The 14,113-nt window shown below is 40.7% G+C and overlaps 3 protein-coding genes and 1 long non-coding RNA gene across 10 annotated transcripts in view; 3 read left to right on the forward strand and 1 right to left on the reverse strand.

The window, feature by feature from the left end:
* tnr (tenascin R (restrictin, janusin)) overlaps positions 1-2,968 on the forward strand; it is a 90,825-nt gene extending 87,857 nt beyond the window's left edge. For all 5 annotated transcript variants that reach the window (XM_057057499.1, XM_057057501.1, XM_057057497.1 and 2 more), the window contains one exon: positions 417-2,968. In XM_057057499.1, the coding sequence (XP_056913479.1) occupies positions 417-536 (120 nt within the window). In that variant the 3' untranslated portion in view covers positions 537-2,968. The remainder of the gene's footprint in view (positions 1-416) is intronic.
* Positions 1-14,113, forward strand: part of lyn (LYN proto-oncogene, Src family tyrosine kinase) — a 162,279-nt gene that overhangs the window by 14,741 nt on the left and 133,425 nt on the right.
* Positions 2,433-3,603, reverse strand: LOC130539283 (uncharacterized). Its single transcript, XR_008954076.1, has 2 exons — positions 3,464-3,603; positions 2,433-3,083 (listed from the first exon to the last, which is right to left on the reverse strand). It is a non-coding gene; the product is annotated as an uncharacterized LOC130539283 (long non-coding RNA).
* On the forward strand, positions 8,164-13,546 carry LOC130539281 (uncharacterized protein KIAA0040). Of its 3 annotated transcripts, XM_057057520.1 has the most exons (3): positions 8,164-8,362; positions 8,645-8,663; positions 11,075-13,546. In XM_057057520.1, exon 3 carries the CDS (start codon positions 11,578-11,580, stop codon positions 11,905-11,907), a length of 330 nt encoding a protein of 109 aa, XP_056913500.1. In that variant the 5' UTR covers positions 8,164-8,362; positions 8,645-8,663; positions 11,075-11,577; the 3' UTR covers positions 11,908-13,546. The 3 variants fall into 3 exon arrangements, with proteins under 3 accessions (XP_056913500.1, XP_056913499.1, XP_056913498.1); XM_057057519.1 differs by lacking the exon at positions 8,645-8,663 and having other exon boundaries at positions 8,164-8,367; XM_057057518.1 differs by lacking the exon at positions 8,645-8,663 and having other exon boundaries at positions 8,165-8,362.

The raw sequence follows: 14,113 nt of genomic DNA on the forward strand, positions 1-14,113 counted from the left end.
TTTAGTTAATTAACGCAGACGTCTTGGACTATTTGTCTCATTTCCTACCTGTGATGTTAGCCTTCAGCTAGCAAAGGTTGCTTTGTGCAGCTGCATTTGGGCTGAGCTTCAGAGGTTATTTCTGTTGTTCTCGCTCTGTCTGCTGCCTTTCATGTCCATTGCTTGAAGCCATCAAAGGTAAGCTGATGGCAGCGGAGCAACAGAACCGCGCTAGCTTCCTGCTGCCATAAGGCTGAAAGCAGCAGAGCTTTTTCTGCTGATGGAGATTAGCCTGGAAGTGTAATTCCATTACGTACCTCCTCAGTCACGACAACTGCGTAGCTCTTGTCTGCTGGTTTTGTGCTACTTTTACTGTCCTTTTCAGTAATGTCTTCTCTGAAGCGCTCATTTCCGAAATGACACTATTTCTCTGACAGGGTATTAACTGGTACCACTGGAAAGGCCACGAGTTCTCCATTCCCTTCGTGGAGATGAAGATGAGACCTTTCAACTACCGTAGCATCAGCAGCAAGCGGAGGCGGTCCGCCCCTGTATAAACACAGCGGCCGCGCTGCGCTGAAGGTCGCGACCGATGGAGTTTGTATGATTCCCAGCGACGACTCTTTGCTTGTTTGCATCAATTCTGCACTCTCAGATATGAATGCAAAGTAACCCGAGGAGTCATCGACAAACAAATCTGCAAATATTTGATCAATATTCCATTGTACAATTATAAAAGACATTACTAATAATAAGAGGAAGCTGTTATAACGCGTAAAGAAGGGAACTGACTAAAGCATCTGAACCAAGCTTCAGCTGTCTCTCCCTGTCTTCCCGGAAGACGCTATTATTATTTTATTTATTAAACATTGGTACGACAATGGTTCTACTTGCTGTATAAAAAGAGGAAAAGGCAAATAAAGAAAAGCAGTTTTAGTGTTTTGCCTCCTGAGACGTGAGGAAATGTCTCAGAAACGTCCTTCAGAGCCTGTATTAATTCAACCGTTACTAAATGAGACTTTTAATGACAAACGTAAAACCCCTCAACTGTAAGATATTTATATATATATATTTTTATAGAGGACAAAAACCCATCTATTTAATATGTTTCGATGCTTTTTGTTTAAAGACATCAAACACTGGACATCAAATTGACTAAAAAATTAATTATCAGAACACCAGCAGCAGTTTCATCCCCATACAACTCATTTTATCCCAATTGTTTTTATGTGTAGTGTTGCATGTGTTAATTCATGACAACCACAGACTGGATTGACGGAATGCTGACTGGGAAATGCCCATCCACATTGTCACTTTTCAGTGGTGCCGATGACCGTAACCAACATTGATTCAGAGTCAGCTCAGTTCTGTCATTAAAGTCTGTCATTAAAAACTTGGACACATTCTCATTGCTCTCCCTGCAATGTTTTATGCAACATGAGGTATTCAACTGCATAAGAAAGAAAGTCACGGTGGGCATAGTGCAGATATAAACTTGGCCTCTCCCCAAGCTGCAGGAACAAAGAAAATAGCGGGCTGAATGGAGCCAAGTCTTTCTTTTCTTGTGTTTTAAGCCCCCCCATTGAAAGAACAAATTCATTTTTTTTAAAAAAAAAGTATTTTCTCTGTTTTTTTTAGCTCGGGGTCATAATCTGCAGCATACCCACAAAGCACTTTGTTCGATTCAGTTTTCTCCCTCTTGTGCTGTGCCTCTGGTGCGTTTATGTGACAGCAGTTTTCTGGAGATTGTTACATTAGGATTGTTATAAAAAGGAGAGTTGGCCAGAATGGCAATGTCTCCTGGTCCCACCTCTGTAAAAACAACATCGCTGTCTTTGAAAGAATGCTGATCTATGGTCAATAATTCAAACTGTCCAAATCTGTGAGCTATTCAGCACAAATGTGTAATTTTTGTTTTGACCTTTAACACACTGGTGGTTCCTCTACTGTGTTTTACTGCTAATATATTCCTGTAAATGTAGAATTTGACTGAGATGTGTTTTGACGTGTTACCTCTTTAGCTGCAAACCGAGTCACAAAGCTCCGCCCCCTTCTTACCTCCGTATCCAAGAGACAGATGCCGTCTTCTGCACGTCAGGAAAAAAAACCCAGTTGTACCAAATGTCAGAATGTTGTTCATCATATTTACAGAGACATTTCTGAATTCAGTCTCAATAAAAATCTAGACATCTCCCAGGATACTGACTATATAAATTCATTTGGTCATAATTTGAACTATATTAAAGCATATTTTATTTTAGTCAGCACTTAGAGGAAATTTTTCCCTGGGTTGTAAAGTAGAGCCCTTTTTTTCTTAATTTGTTTTGCAGAAATACATCGAAGCAAGTTTCCATACTGTATTTTTTCTGACATCAGTCAACAACAATACACCTGTTAGATTCTTTATTATGTTTTTTTTTTTTTAAAAAAAAAAGCTTTTATTGCCCTCCACCTGTCATCTAACCTTTTTCCATTGAAAATGATGTAGAATGTTACATTTTGTAGAATGTTAAACTGACATTTGTCATGTAAAAGTCCTCAATCAGCATCAGGTTAGATGTTCCGCCCAATGGAATACACACTGCACCACTGTTTTGATTTTAGAGTACTTGAAATACCCTTCCCATATTTATTTCACTATTTATTTTACAACCATTCTGTAAAAATACAGTAACAACACAGTCAACTGTGACGGGTTTATTTCAGGAGTGAATAGAGGGATACAACCACCATGTGTGGTGGTATTTGTTATATAAGACGGACTGGATTGATTTGAACTCTTACTACTGAAAATGTAAAAGCATTTTAAAAAAAATGTAATTTTTGACTGTTTGAATAGCTTGTTCAGGCTGAAATTCAGAATTTATTGTTGAACAACCTTGAATAAACTGTCAATTTTAGCTCTAGTTTGAATGATACATGTACTATATAGTTCCTTTTTTAATACATTTTCTACATATTAATAAAATGCTCAAATAGTCTAACTGCGTCTTGGTGTATGCTGTGATTTCTGCTGTTTCGCACAACGAAGAACAAAGAATCTTCTCCACATCATCAAACTATCCTCAGAGTCTCCTCTGACTGGAAGCCAGGAAAAGCTGCAGCTAAAGAGAACAAAGTAAACAGTAGATGTAGTTTTGCTCCAGGACCTCGAATTTATGTTCATACATGATAACAAAAGGATCAAACAGGCACCAGAAATTAAAATTGGGTATAAGATATATTTTGTACTGTAATTTGTTATTAAGGACAACTTGTAAGAGCCAAGAATTCTGGAGGAGGGGGGGGGGAAGGCTTTGGAAGATCTTTATTATTAACAAATATAAATGAATACCCACACCAATGGATGAAAACACTGAAAAAATGTTGTCAGAAGTTTTCTTGCACCTGAAACACTAAAAAAACAACTAGCAGACTCACACTGCAAAGGTGTCTACAGTTAAAAATCCAACCTCTATAACTTGTTTATTAGGACAAAACTCACCCATAACGGAAGGCTTGTGACTGCAACAGGAGCTATCTGCACCAGAGAGGTTCTTTTCGGAAAAGCAGAGTTTTTACCCCATTGTGATGCAATCATAGCTGTAGAAGGAAACGTGTCATATTTTCAGCCCAAATTGTGTAAAATGAGTACAAACAGATTGTCACATGCAGTTAGGGTAGAAGTTGGCCAACAGATCTCACTTCCAACTAAAGCAGAAGTTGATTAACTTTAGGTTTTATCGGTAGTGATTGCTTAGTGGATTGAGGACAGTTTTTTCTTTTTTTGTTTTTTTCTTGAGCTTAGATAAAGCCAGACAATAGAAATCCTGCAGAGCTTGAATGTCATAAATTGATAAGTACATGTACTGAGCTTTTGCTTTTCTACCAAACAGCAGCATTTCAAAGATGATTTCAAAGCAAGCCCGCAGCCCACAGTACACCGAGTCCTCCTATATTCATCAAACCGCTTCTGCACTGATGTGAAAATCTTTTGAATTCCTCTTGGCTGCAGGTTAAAAATCGATGTGCGGTTAACAATGAAAGCAATCCGTGCAAATTCTAAAAAAAATAAAAATAAAAAATAGAAAAAGAGACTGACAAAATGGTGTTCTGGCTTATCAGACTGCCGGCTATCAACATCTTATTATTTAGAACATGCTGTGCTTGTGGTTTTAGCAAACACAACAACTGTAAGCATGTTAATTATAACTGTTCATTAATGGGACTCCATTAGGCTACAGAACACAGAATATGTAAATAGCAGTGTTAAGTTTGAACAGATTAATTTTCATTTTAAGGCTCAGTAAGGTTTAAGGAAAATTCAGTGAGAAACATTAGTGTTTGAATAACTAATTCCATTATTCATTTCCCCCCTCTGTTCATATGAAAATGGAAATAAATGCTGCATCAACATCAGGCAATGTGTGTTTGTGCAGCTAAATGGAGCAGCATAAATGTTAAATACTCCAGGGTGGGGGAGAAAATGAGGCATTGGCCCCCATTGGTGTCCCCCTCTGACTCCTGTCCTCCATCTGCACTCCTTCTGTTGGATAATGCCTCTTCGTTTCTGCAGGGTCGAGCACTGAGCCAATGAAGTGGTGAAGCTGATGAAAAGCGGCGTTGTGAGCCGGTCCAAGACTCCCATGAATCTCCAAGAGGCGCTTCACATCTCAGAGCCTGGAGAGTTAACAGGCCCTGGCAAGAGCCTGAAGAAGACCCAGCGTTGCCAGTTAGAGTTTCTATAAAAGTGCCGGGGCTAAATTGAGAAAGTGGTTGGTCAACAGCTTGTTTTCCATTAGCTCTTTATTGATGTACCAAACTGCATGAGCTAGAAGGATAGAGGCTGCATGAAAGCCATGACCACAGATTATGGACATTTCAGCCTTACTTTAACATAGAATAGATACAGAATAAAATAAATTTTTTAAAAAACTTTCATTTAATTTCAGCAAACACACCCACTAGTGGCCAGTCGTGGCACATGCTATTCCAGATGTTGTCCTCTAATATGCAAAATAGACAAAACAAAACGAAGATAAATCATGTAAATGACACAGACATTTCCTAAGGAAAGGTTTTTTAGTCCTTCTGGCCACCAGGGAGATCCTGGGAGAGACACGCATTTGCACACTTCTGTTTTCCTGGTCACTGGTCAGTTCCTTGTTGTCTGATGTATTTTTTTCCCTGTTTTTAAGAACCCACTGTAAGCCAGGATCCTTTTAATGCCCTCCCTTTCCCCACCACCTTCACCAAACATCCATTGAACTCCGCAGAAGTCCTTGGGGGCTGTTAAGACATGAAAGCTGACACACATACGAGAGCATCGCTTCAGTGACCGAAGGGTCAAGCGTGGGGAGTTTGTTCTGTTGTTTATCTTATCCTCTACAGGATGCCAGCCTTTTGACAGGTATTTCTAATTTTGTCTTCCTATTTTAAGAGGGTTGGGCACCCCTCCTCCTCCCTCCTTCATATTTCCTGTCATTTATAATAACGATGCCAACTCAAGACCGAGTTGGGGAATATTTTACTCCCACGGTGTCTCATTTTGATTTGCTGTATTTGGAAACATTTTCAGAGCAAAGACTAGCACTAAAAATCCCCAATGATTCCATCTAAATGCTTTGGAATATACCTCCTTTACAGCAAGCCGATGGTGTCACATTTTATTTATGCATTCAGCAGATGAGTTCTTCACAGGCCAAGATATGATTAACATCATGTTGGTCCCCAAGAGACTGTTTCCTGTTAGCCCTCTGCTGAACATGTTTAATTCTGGGTTTAAATAGCTCATGACTACCTCATCGGTGGTAGAAAAATGTTAGTATACGTGCCAAACCCTTCATAAGAAGCGAGGCCTCATACAGGCTGGTCACGCTTTCTCCGTCCTGCTTTCAGCCTGTTGTCACATGCCTGGGTTTGGTTATGTCAGCAGCCTATTTCTGGTCCCGCCACAGCAACCTTTTCATCACTTTTCATTAGCGCTCCCCTCTGAGAACGTGCACAGTGTGCAGCGGCAGGTCCTTGTTTTCTCATATTTCACTGCGTGTTGGCAGAACCTGTAGGTCGCCGAGATTTGTAATGCCCTTTTTTTTTACACAGTCTAGTAATTCCAACACCCTTCCTTAAAGCTCCTGCTAATGTCACACACACTTTTTTCATTACCCAATCAGGATTGCACAATTGTTGAGCCGGCCTGGGCTCAGTCAACGTTCCCGCAATTTGGTTGGTTACAGACCGGAGCAGGATGAAGGGATATATTGTTTGAGCTTTACCTCACAGGTGAGCTCAACTGAGAATAATGTCTCCATAAACCAGACGGGAGCACCACGGTTAACGTGCCGGGTCACGAAATGTAAATTGTGAGTGGGGTATTCAAGGAGGAAATGAGACACGTAGGAGGGTTGCGATGCATGAGTAGAATATTAGGTATCCCCAATGGAAAAGATGGTACAATGCAGTCTTTATTGTCTAAGAACCAAGGAATGGTTCCATCAGGGAGTAAGATGTAATCCAGCTTCTTTTACCGTACCCTTCAGGAAGCACTGGTGCCACAATTTTGCCAGGTCATTATTCATAACTGCTCAAAGGTTTGGTGCCAAAAAGACCTTTTAAAATATACAAGGAAAAAAAGTTTCATATTTCTAAATGAAAAAGGCACTCCGTTACAATAGCTCTGCTCTGCTTTACCTCGGCGGTGTTTCGACAAGAAACTTTTAAAGAGAGAAGAAAAACTGAGATTCAAAGCTTTCGCCACAATGTTCTGGATATTGGCGAGGACACATTCCTGCTGCCCTAACGCAATCCTGAAGCTGGAGCGTGTGTGAAATTATGCGGCGTCAATGATTTTTCGTGTTGAAAACTGTGTCATAGTTTTTACAGTAAACTGTTAAGTAAAAAGGATTTTCCAAAAGAAGGAAATGTGCGGTTACACTGTGCCCTAATGACACAGTATGTGTGTGTGTGTGTGTGTGTGTGTGTGTGTGTGGTGTGTGGTGTGTGTGTGTGGTGTGGTGTGTGTGTGTGTGTGTGTGTGTGTGGGCAGGGCTGGTTGCAATTTATCTAATACCTACCTGTAGATCAGCTGTACGGTAGCACGCCTCGTCTCGTCAATTTCCATGTAGCCGTGCCCCGCGGCTATGAGGAAACATGTCGAGCGAGCCAGATGCCGTCAGAGATACAGCAGGAGGAGACACATTAGAAGTCAGATGCAGTAAAGCCTTTGCAACAGGTGAAATTTCCCAGGACAGTGAACACCTTGAGTCCATTTATTTGCTCGAAACCCTTTGTTTTATGAAGCACAATATGTCCCCGGGATGTTTTACTTGTTGTTTTTGAGTAAATAAGGATGTTTTTTTCCTTGATTTGTTCCTTTTGCTGACTGTTGGAATAGGTTGTTCAGGCTGAAATTCTGTAGGGTAACCTTGGGAAAACTGTTCATTTTAAACATCTGCAGCTTTATAAAATCATGCAACCTCTCACTGCAGGCGCACGTAACTATACAAATTTCATGCATTCAGGCTCCGACGATCTGTTCAGGACACGAGTCAAGTACGTTAACTCTTAACTTATCCCTTGCAGCAGTGGCAAGTAAATAGACTTTGTTTCCTTTTACTTTCTGAATAAAAACCCTCTTTCACTTGACTGAGCTGAAAGTACATAGACCATGATGCCACAGGCTGTATGTGTGTGTGTGTGTGTGTGTGTGTGTGTGTGTGTGTGTGTGTGTGTGTGTGTGTGTGTTGTGTGTGTGTGTGTGTGTGTGTGTGTGTGCATACAGTGCACCACTTTTGCACACTGTACTGCACATGCATCATTTTTTTTACCATTATTTGATCGTTATCTCAACAGTGGTGGGTGGAGCCACAGTTTGTCATGGTTCACTTGAAAGATCCTGCAACCTACCCTCCAATGCCATGCATCTTTTGCAAAGGGTTTCAGGTCAGAGCATGTTGAAGAGCCTTTCTTTCGGTGTTTGCTCGGAGGTGCATGTAATAACAGCTTCTTCTGATTTAATTTCCCACCGGGTTTGCTTAACTCCGCCTGACACCAGGCCGAGAGTCTGAGCAAATTGCAGCAACCACAAGAATCCAGCTCTCTGTACAGGAAACACACACACGCTCAGACAGAGGGCCCATTCTTGCAGAAAGTGGGAAGGGTGTAGTGACGTTGTGACCAAAACACACACAGAGACACACTGGCGCGCACACACACGCGCTCAGAGAGTCAGTGAGAGGAGGAGGAGTACGGGAAACAGGGTTAGAGAGAGAAACAGGAACAGAAAGTGAAGTGTCAAGATATCTGGCTGAGAAGACCAGAAAAGAGCAAAAGACAGATGCCAAAACAGAAACGGCAGAAGTCTGAGCACCTGAGTGGATTAGACACAGGAGCGCTGAACTGCAGGGTAAGGTGCCTTTTGTTTAAGAAATGTTGATTCTCAACTGCTCTGACACTTTAAAAATGTTCCAAAAAGTTTCTTTAAGCTATCTGCGCTCTCTCTGGCGTTAAACCGCTAAAGTTGCCAAACCTGAAAATGTTTTTGGCAGCAGTAAGATGGATGTTTGACAAATGACTGAATTTGTCACTCTAATGTAATGCTGATGATTGCTTGATTAGTAATTAAAGCTGGAAACAAAATTGTGTTTGGATTACCTCGGCGATAATTTGGTTTATTACCTGTAAACAGATCTCAAAGCTTTATTACGGTAAGACATCGTGTTCTATTTGTTACTAATATAATACTAAGCTACTATTGTAGCACTAACTGTACTTAAGTATTAAATTAGAAGTAACAGTCTGTTCCATTTCTGATCTACCCTTTGTTATGTTGTGAATTCTATTTCATTCTACATAATACTTCTAATTGTTCTAAACTGCATTTAATGATCCCATTGATTACAGTTGGCATTCACATACATCAGTTTCAACCTCCAACACAAGTAAAAGAAGAATCAGTGCCTCCTCGACTGTATTTCCCAGTTCAGTTTTAGTCTTTCTGGGCAAAACAAACAATAAGAAAACCACCAAAAGGAATGTTCCTTTAATCGTTCTGGGTAATGGCTCAAGTCAGCATTTGAAAACCCACTGATCAACCCTGCCCGTGCACCCGGGGCGGGTCATTAAAGATTACTGCGTCGCCTTCTGTCACTACTCTGCCTTTTAGGTCACACATGTTCCTTAAAAAGCAGCAGAGGCTAACAGAGCGCATTCATAAGATTTTTTCTCAGCCCTTTCCTGGCTTTGTGCGGGCCACGAACGGCCTTTTCCTGGACCGTGAATGGCCCCAACAGTGCACAATGTCCTGAGAAAGCGAGCCACCTCTTCAGAACGACATCTTACAGCTTTGCCCGGATGCGCACACAGACACTATTCCCCCACTCAAGTGTGAAACCGCCTCAGATGGAATATATGAAGCTCAGAATTAATAATAAAGATGATTTAAAATCTTTTTTTAAACCTCTCCTGCTGCTCATGGTTTTTTAAAGGCACAACTCACAATGATTTCACTCCTCCTCACCAGAGATTATAATAACCCAACAGTGACTAAAACATTCTGCTAAGCATCTTTATTGCTGACAAAGTGTTAGTCACCTCTTTTATTACATGCCCACTCGAGACCACAAACAGTGTTTTCAATGTGATGCGGGTCAGAGTTTGCAGAGAAATCCGGCCGTAGAGCTGAGCTCATCGTGACAGCAACGAATACGCCCAACGGTACTGCGAATCTTCCACCGCGGCATCAGCAAGGTGTGGAATCTGGTTTGTTCCAGTGCAGACAAGGCATTATTGATAGAAAAGGAAATATTTATTGATGCTAATAGTTACTCTATTTAGCTAAGGTTTAAAATGGAAGTCCTTGATTAATGGCATATTGATATAAAGCTATGCTGTTTAAGTTCTATCAGGAGAGCTTGATAATGGTACATTTTCCTCTGAAGGCCCTCGGGAACTGTGGCACAGGGACAAAAATCCATCTGATTTAAAATATTCCATATTCTATTTTTAAACTTTTAGTTTAAAAATCTACAACCTACTGTACTTTTCCCCCAAGAATGTGGATTTCAAACCTCTTGGGCCAACTGTCAGCTGAAATGAATGGATGCTCCTCACCATCTTCTGGGTTTTAAAAACAAAATAGATGTGAAGTACACAGGAAACAATGTAGAAATCCAGTGAATTAAGGGTAAAATCTGAATCATCTAAAAGAAATCTAAAGGCAGCCCGGTAGGCCCCAGATGTGATTAGGTATCCTGATAAGATCTGTTCTCACAGCAGAAAACACTTTGGGCATCTCAGGTGAATTGTCCTCCTCGTTTCAGGATTAAAAACTCCACTTCCTGTTGAGCAAATGAGCAGGAGGGAAGGAGGGAAGTTAGCAGTCTATCAGCAAATAAACCACTTTAACACATGAGACATACAGCATGGCTGCAGCCTGAACACACCCACACACACGCACACACAAACACACACAGACACACGCCCTCTATCTAAGCGGCAGCCAAATGTAAGATGAAAATCTTCTTTCACCTGCATCCAGAATACAAAGTGGGTCCAGACCTGTAGAACATCAGGCACTTGACACTTGAGCTAAATAGCATGTGACCAGCTGGAGTGCTTTAACAGCATTAAATGAAGATGGTGACTCAAGGCCGCAGACTTAAACAATTAGTTAATATTCTCAGGTATAAAGGAACAACGAGAGCTCAAAGGCATCTTACTGCAGGCTGAGAAATTTTTATTAGTAACTGTTAATATTTCATGAGAAAACTTTGCAGTTAGACATGTGAAATTTTAACCCAGTAACCATCGGTCTTAAATGGAGAAACACAAGACCTCAATGCCTCCATAACTTCCCTTTTTGGTTTTCATCTTGATGCTCTGTTAACTGGCCACCTCCATCTCTGTCCCACAATCATTCTCATTTATTTCTTCTTTTTCATTCCCAATTTGGACCATTTCTCTTCACTGGGACTCTTAGAAACGTCTGTCCATAATGCATAATGATTCCTGCATTTGTAGAAGCTGGAAGCTGAAAAGTCAAAGCTATTAGATGAGCGCAGGATGGCGGGACAACCATTTTTCTCTCCATGTTCAGACTCTCTTTTTTTTTTTACAGGCACATCATATATGAAGCTGCTCGACAAGCTAAACTGAGAGGACAAAGGGAGAAAATAACTGGAATGCCTGGAAAGTAAAGTGGAGCTTTATTTGAAGCCCAGAATCATCACAATTCACAAACAACACGGATCAGTTTATGGAATATTTGGCTCTTAAAATGAACTTGGACTAAACAAAGTGGCTTTATAAACTTCAAGTGTTTCTATTCAGGCCAAACAAGGTTACCCCGAGGCAATCTCAAAAGGCAAATAATGCATTTAAAAGCTACCTTTTTTAACCCCTGAGTAGTCTCAGCACAAAAACCAGGCTGCTGGTTTGGTGGATGTTTGAACTTAAGTGTAAAACTAAAGGGCTTGAAAAATGAAAGCTCTTGCATCTTAAATTACATTCTTTATTATTTGAACCCAAAACTCATATTCACTGAGGCTTTGTCGCTCTTCTAAAGGATTAATTAAGTCTTTACAGCAGTCAGACAGACTTTTTTTTAAAGGTCTCACAGCCATGGATGGGAGCGCAAACAACATTCAGGATTTTTTCAGCCAATTCTGGCGCCTGGTGATGGACAAACACAACCAGGGAGCGTACAACACCGTCTGCCTGGCAGTCCTCCTGACTGTTCCTCTGCTGGTCTTCCTCACTGCTCTGCTGGTGTGCTGCCACTGCTGCTGCTGCCGCCACGGCAGCCGATGCCACAGCTGCTGCTGCCCTGACACAAGGACGAGGTCTGAAACAAAGAAGAAAAAGAGCTCGGCCAAAGCTGAGGATGACTTGTGGATCTCTGTTAAAACGGGACCGATGACTCCTGACAGGGTGACGCTAACCATGTTATAGCGAGCCGTGTTCCCCCATTCTTCTGTGGACTGCTGTGCAAGGGCAGATCAACGATGCATGTCAGTAATTTACAAAACTGATAGCTCTTTGTACGAAATAGCAAATGGCAATACCATTCTGAATATCTGTGAATTTTTGCTATTATACCTTTGGAGTCGCCCCCTGCTGGATAAAGATGTCGTGTTTTTGGCTACCTTTGGGCCCAAACGTTTTCCAAAATAATGGCTCATCTTAAAGGCTCAAAATTCAAACAGGTTTGGAATCATTTTGCTAAAGCCTCTGCTCATTCTATTTCAGTACGGACTGTGTTCACAAAATGACATGAACAATTTCCGCAGTGTGGTACATAAAAGCCTGCTACAGTGGGATATCAGCTAATGTGTGTTCATGTGGTGATGAAGGTGTTTGGTTCTAAGAGCTGCTCATGTAAATTTCATCATTTTGCATCCAGCAGAGGGACAATTTGACATCTGGCAATTGTTCAAGCAGCTGTAACAGCCTTTTTTTTTTTTTACATGTAACCTGCAAATGAGACAAGTGACACAGTAGAAGCCAATGAATTACAAAAAGATAAACTCAGAGGATGCTAAAAGGTTGAGGGGCCTTTTTTCTATTTTTAATTCTCACCGCTCTTGACATTGCTTGTTCACTGCAGTCCTATTTGGACAGGCACATGCTTAACTTGGTGGTCTTGTTGTAATTTTTATTTATTCAAATAAGTTGTTTAACAGTACTGTGCTATAGATGGAAACATTTACTTCAACAGCAGCAAAAATAATAAATAAATTTAATTAATTAATTTCAGTTGGCAAAAATATAGACTTTTCCGGGAAAATGATTGATCTCTTATAAATGTGTGTGCAGCAAAGTCTCCATTCAGTGAATATTTTACCATTATGAGTCACAATTTAAAAGATTAATAGAAACAGGGAGGATTCAAACTCCTTACCTTGTACTTAAACAAGTTTAAAAAAAACTTAATAATACAGCATATTTAGGATTACTTGAGTTTTAAAAATATCCTTAATAACTTCATATCCATTTTTCTGACAATATCCATAAGCAGCAGCTTAAGCCAAATTAGCTGTGGAGCGATAGCCTACATCAAACCTCAGTGGGACAGCAGTAACTGTTATTTATTTCTTAAATGTCACCTAAAGAAAGTATGCAAACGATATGGGATTGTGGATGGTGCCTGCAGCCTAATTAAGCAGAAGTGACTAAGCAGTGTCATCATTTTTATGCATTAGCCTCTACTGGCGCTAAGTTGATCAGCTTGTCCAAGGGCTGCTGGGAGAAAAGGCTCATTTCACTCCTGCACAGACGGCCTTTCCTGCTTCACGCTTTAACAGAGAAGCAACTCCTGTGGGGCTCCATGTGAAGGCTTTTCTATGCACAACAAAAGCCTTGGCCACTGTTTGTCAAGAAATAAAGTCCAATTATATTCTGTATACACTACTGTATATATTTATTGGATTGATTGAAGTCGCTGCAATTTAAAATAGTTTCTATGTTGAACTAAAAAGTCTATTTCTTGTCAACAAAGGCTACATAAATGGAATCTCTTCTTAGGCACAGATCAATATTACAGGTTTCTTTCTTTTCCCTCCTAAACATGATAAACATTTTAGAAAACCTGCACTTGGTGTCGTTTCTCGCATTAGCGGGGCACGACCTCTGATGCCCTCACTTCTCTACGACACCTGTAAGGAAGAACGTTCCACCACAGCTTTCAGCGACTTCTGTTTCACTTCCACTGCACCGTGAATGAGCAGTGGAGGTGGCGAGGTAATAGAAAATGCTTTGCTCTTTCTATTTGTCATTCTGTCGTGATCAGAGGGGACTCTGTTAGGAGGCTTTGTCATATTCGAAACAGCCATTCTGAATAGTCTCCTGTATGATAGCGCTGCATCTTTTTGATCCCATCCAATTATGGATGACATATATTTACAGCGCATTTTCACTGTTGCCCGTCAAAAGAAATGCTGAGCTGATTCTTTTCCTTTTCATTTAATTATACGGCTGGCTGGGCCTTGTTGTTGTTAGCCCTGCATGCATAATTTATCCTGACATATAGAAATAGTGATAAAAGATACCACCGTGTGGAAGGTGACAAGGAAAGAAATAAACGGTGTTGTTTTTTTGTTTTTTTCTATTTCGAGCCTTGTGTAATCTCGTCTTCCCCCCCTTCCAATAGGAGGCAGAG

The sequence above is a fragment of the Takifugu flavidus genome, chromosome 15, assembly GCF_003711565.1.
Source record: "Takifugu flavidus isolate HTHZ2018 chromosome 15, ASM371156v2, whole genome shotgun sequence".
In the NCBI taxonomy this organism is placed as follows: domain Eukaryota; kingdom Metazoa; phylum Chordata; class Actinopteri; order Tetraodontiformes; family Tetraodontidae; genus Takifugu; species Takifugu flavidus.

What these genes read in the sequence shown, in the direction of transcription:
- LOC130539281 (XM_057057519.1), top strand. Translation starts at nt 11,578, where the DNA reads ATGGATGGGAGCGCAAACAACATTCAGGATTTTTTCAGCCAATTCTGG.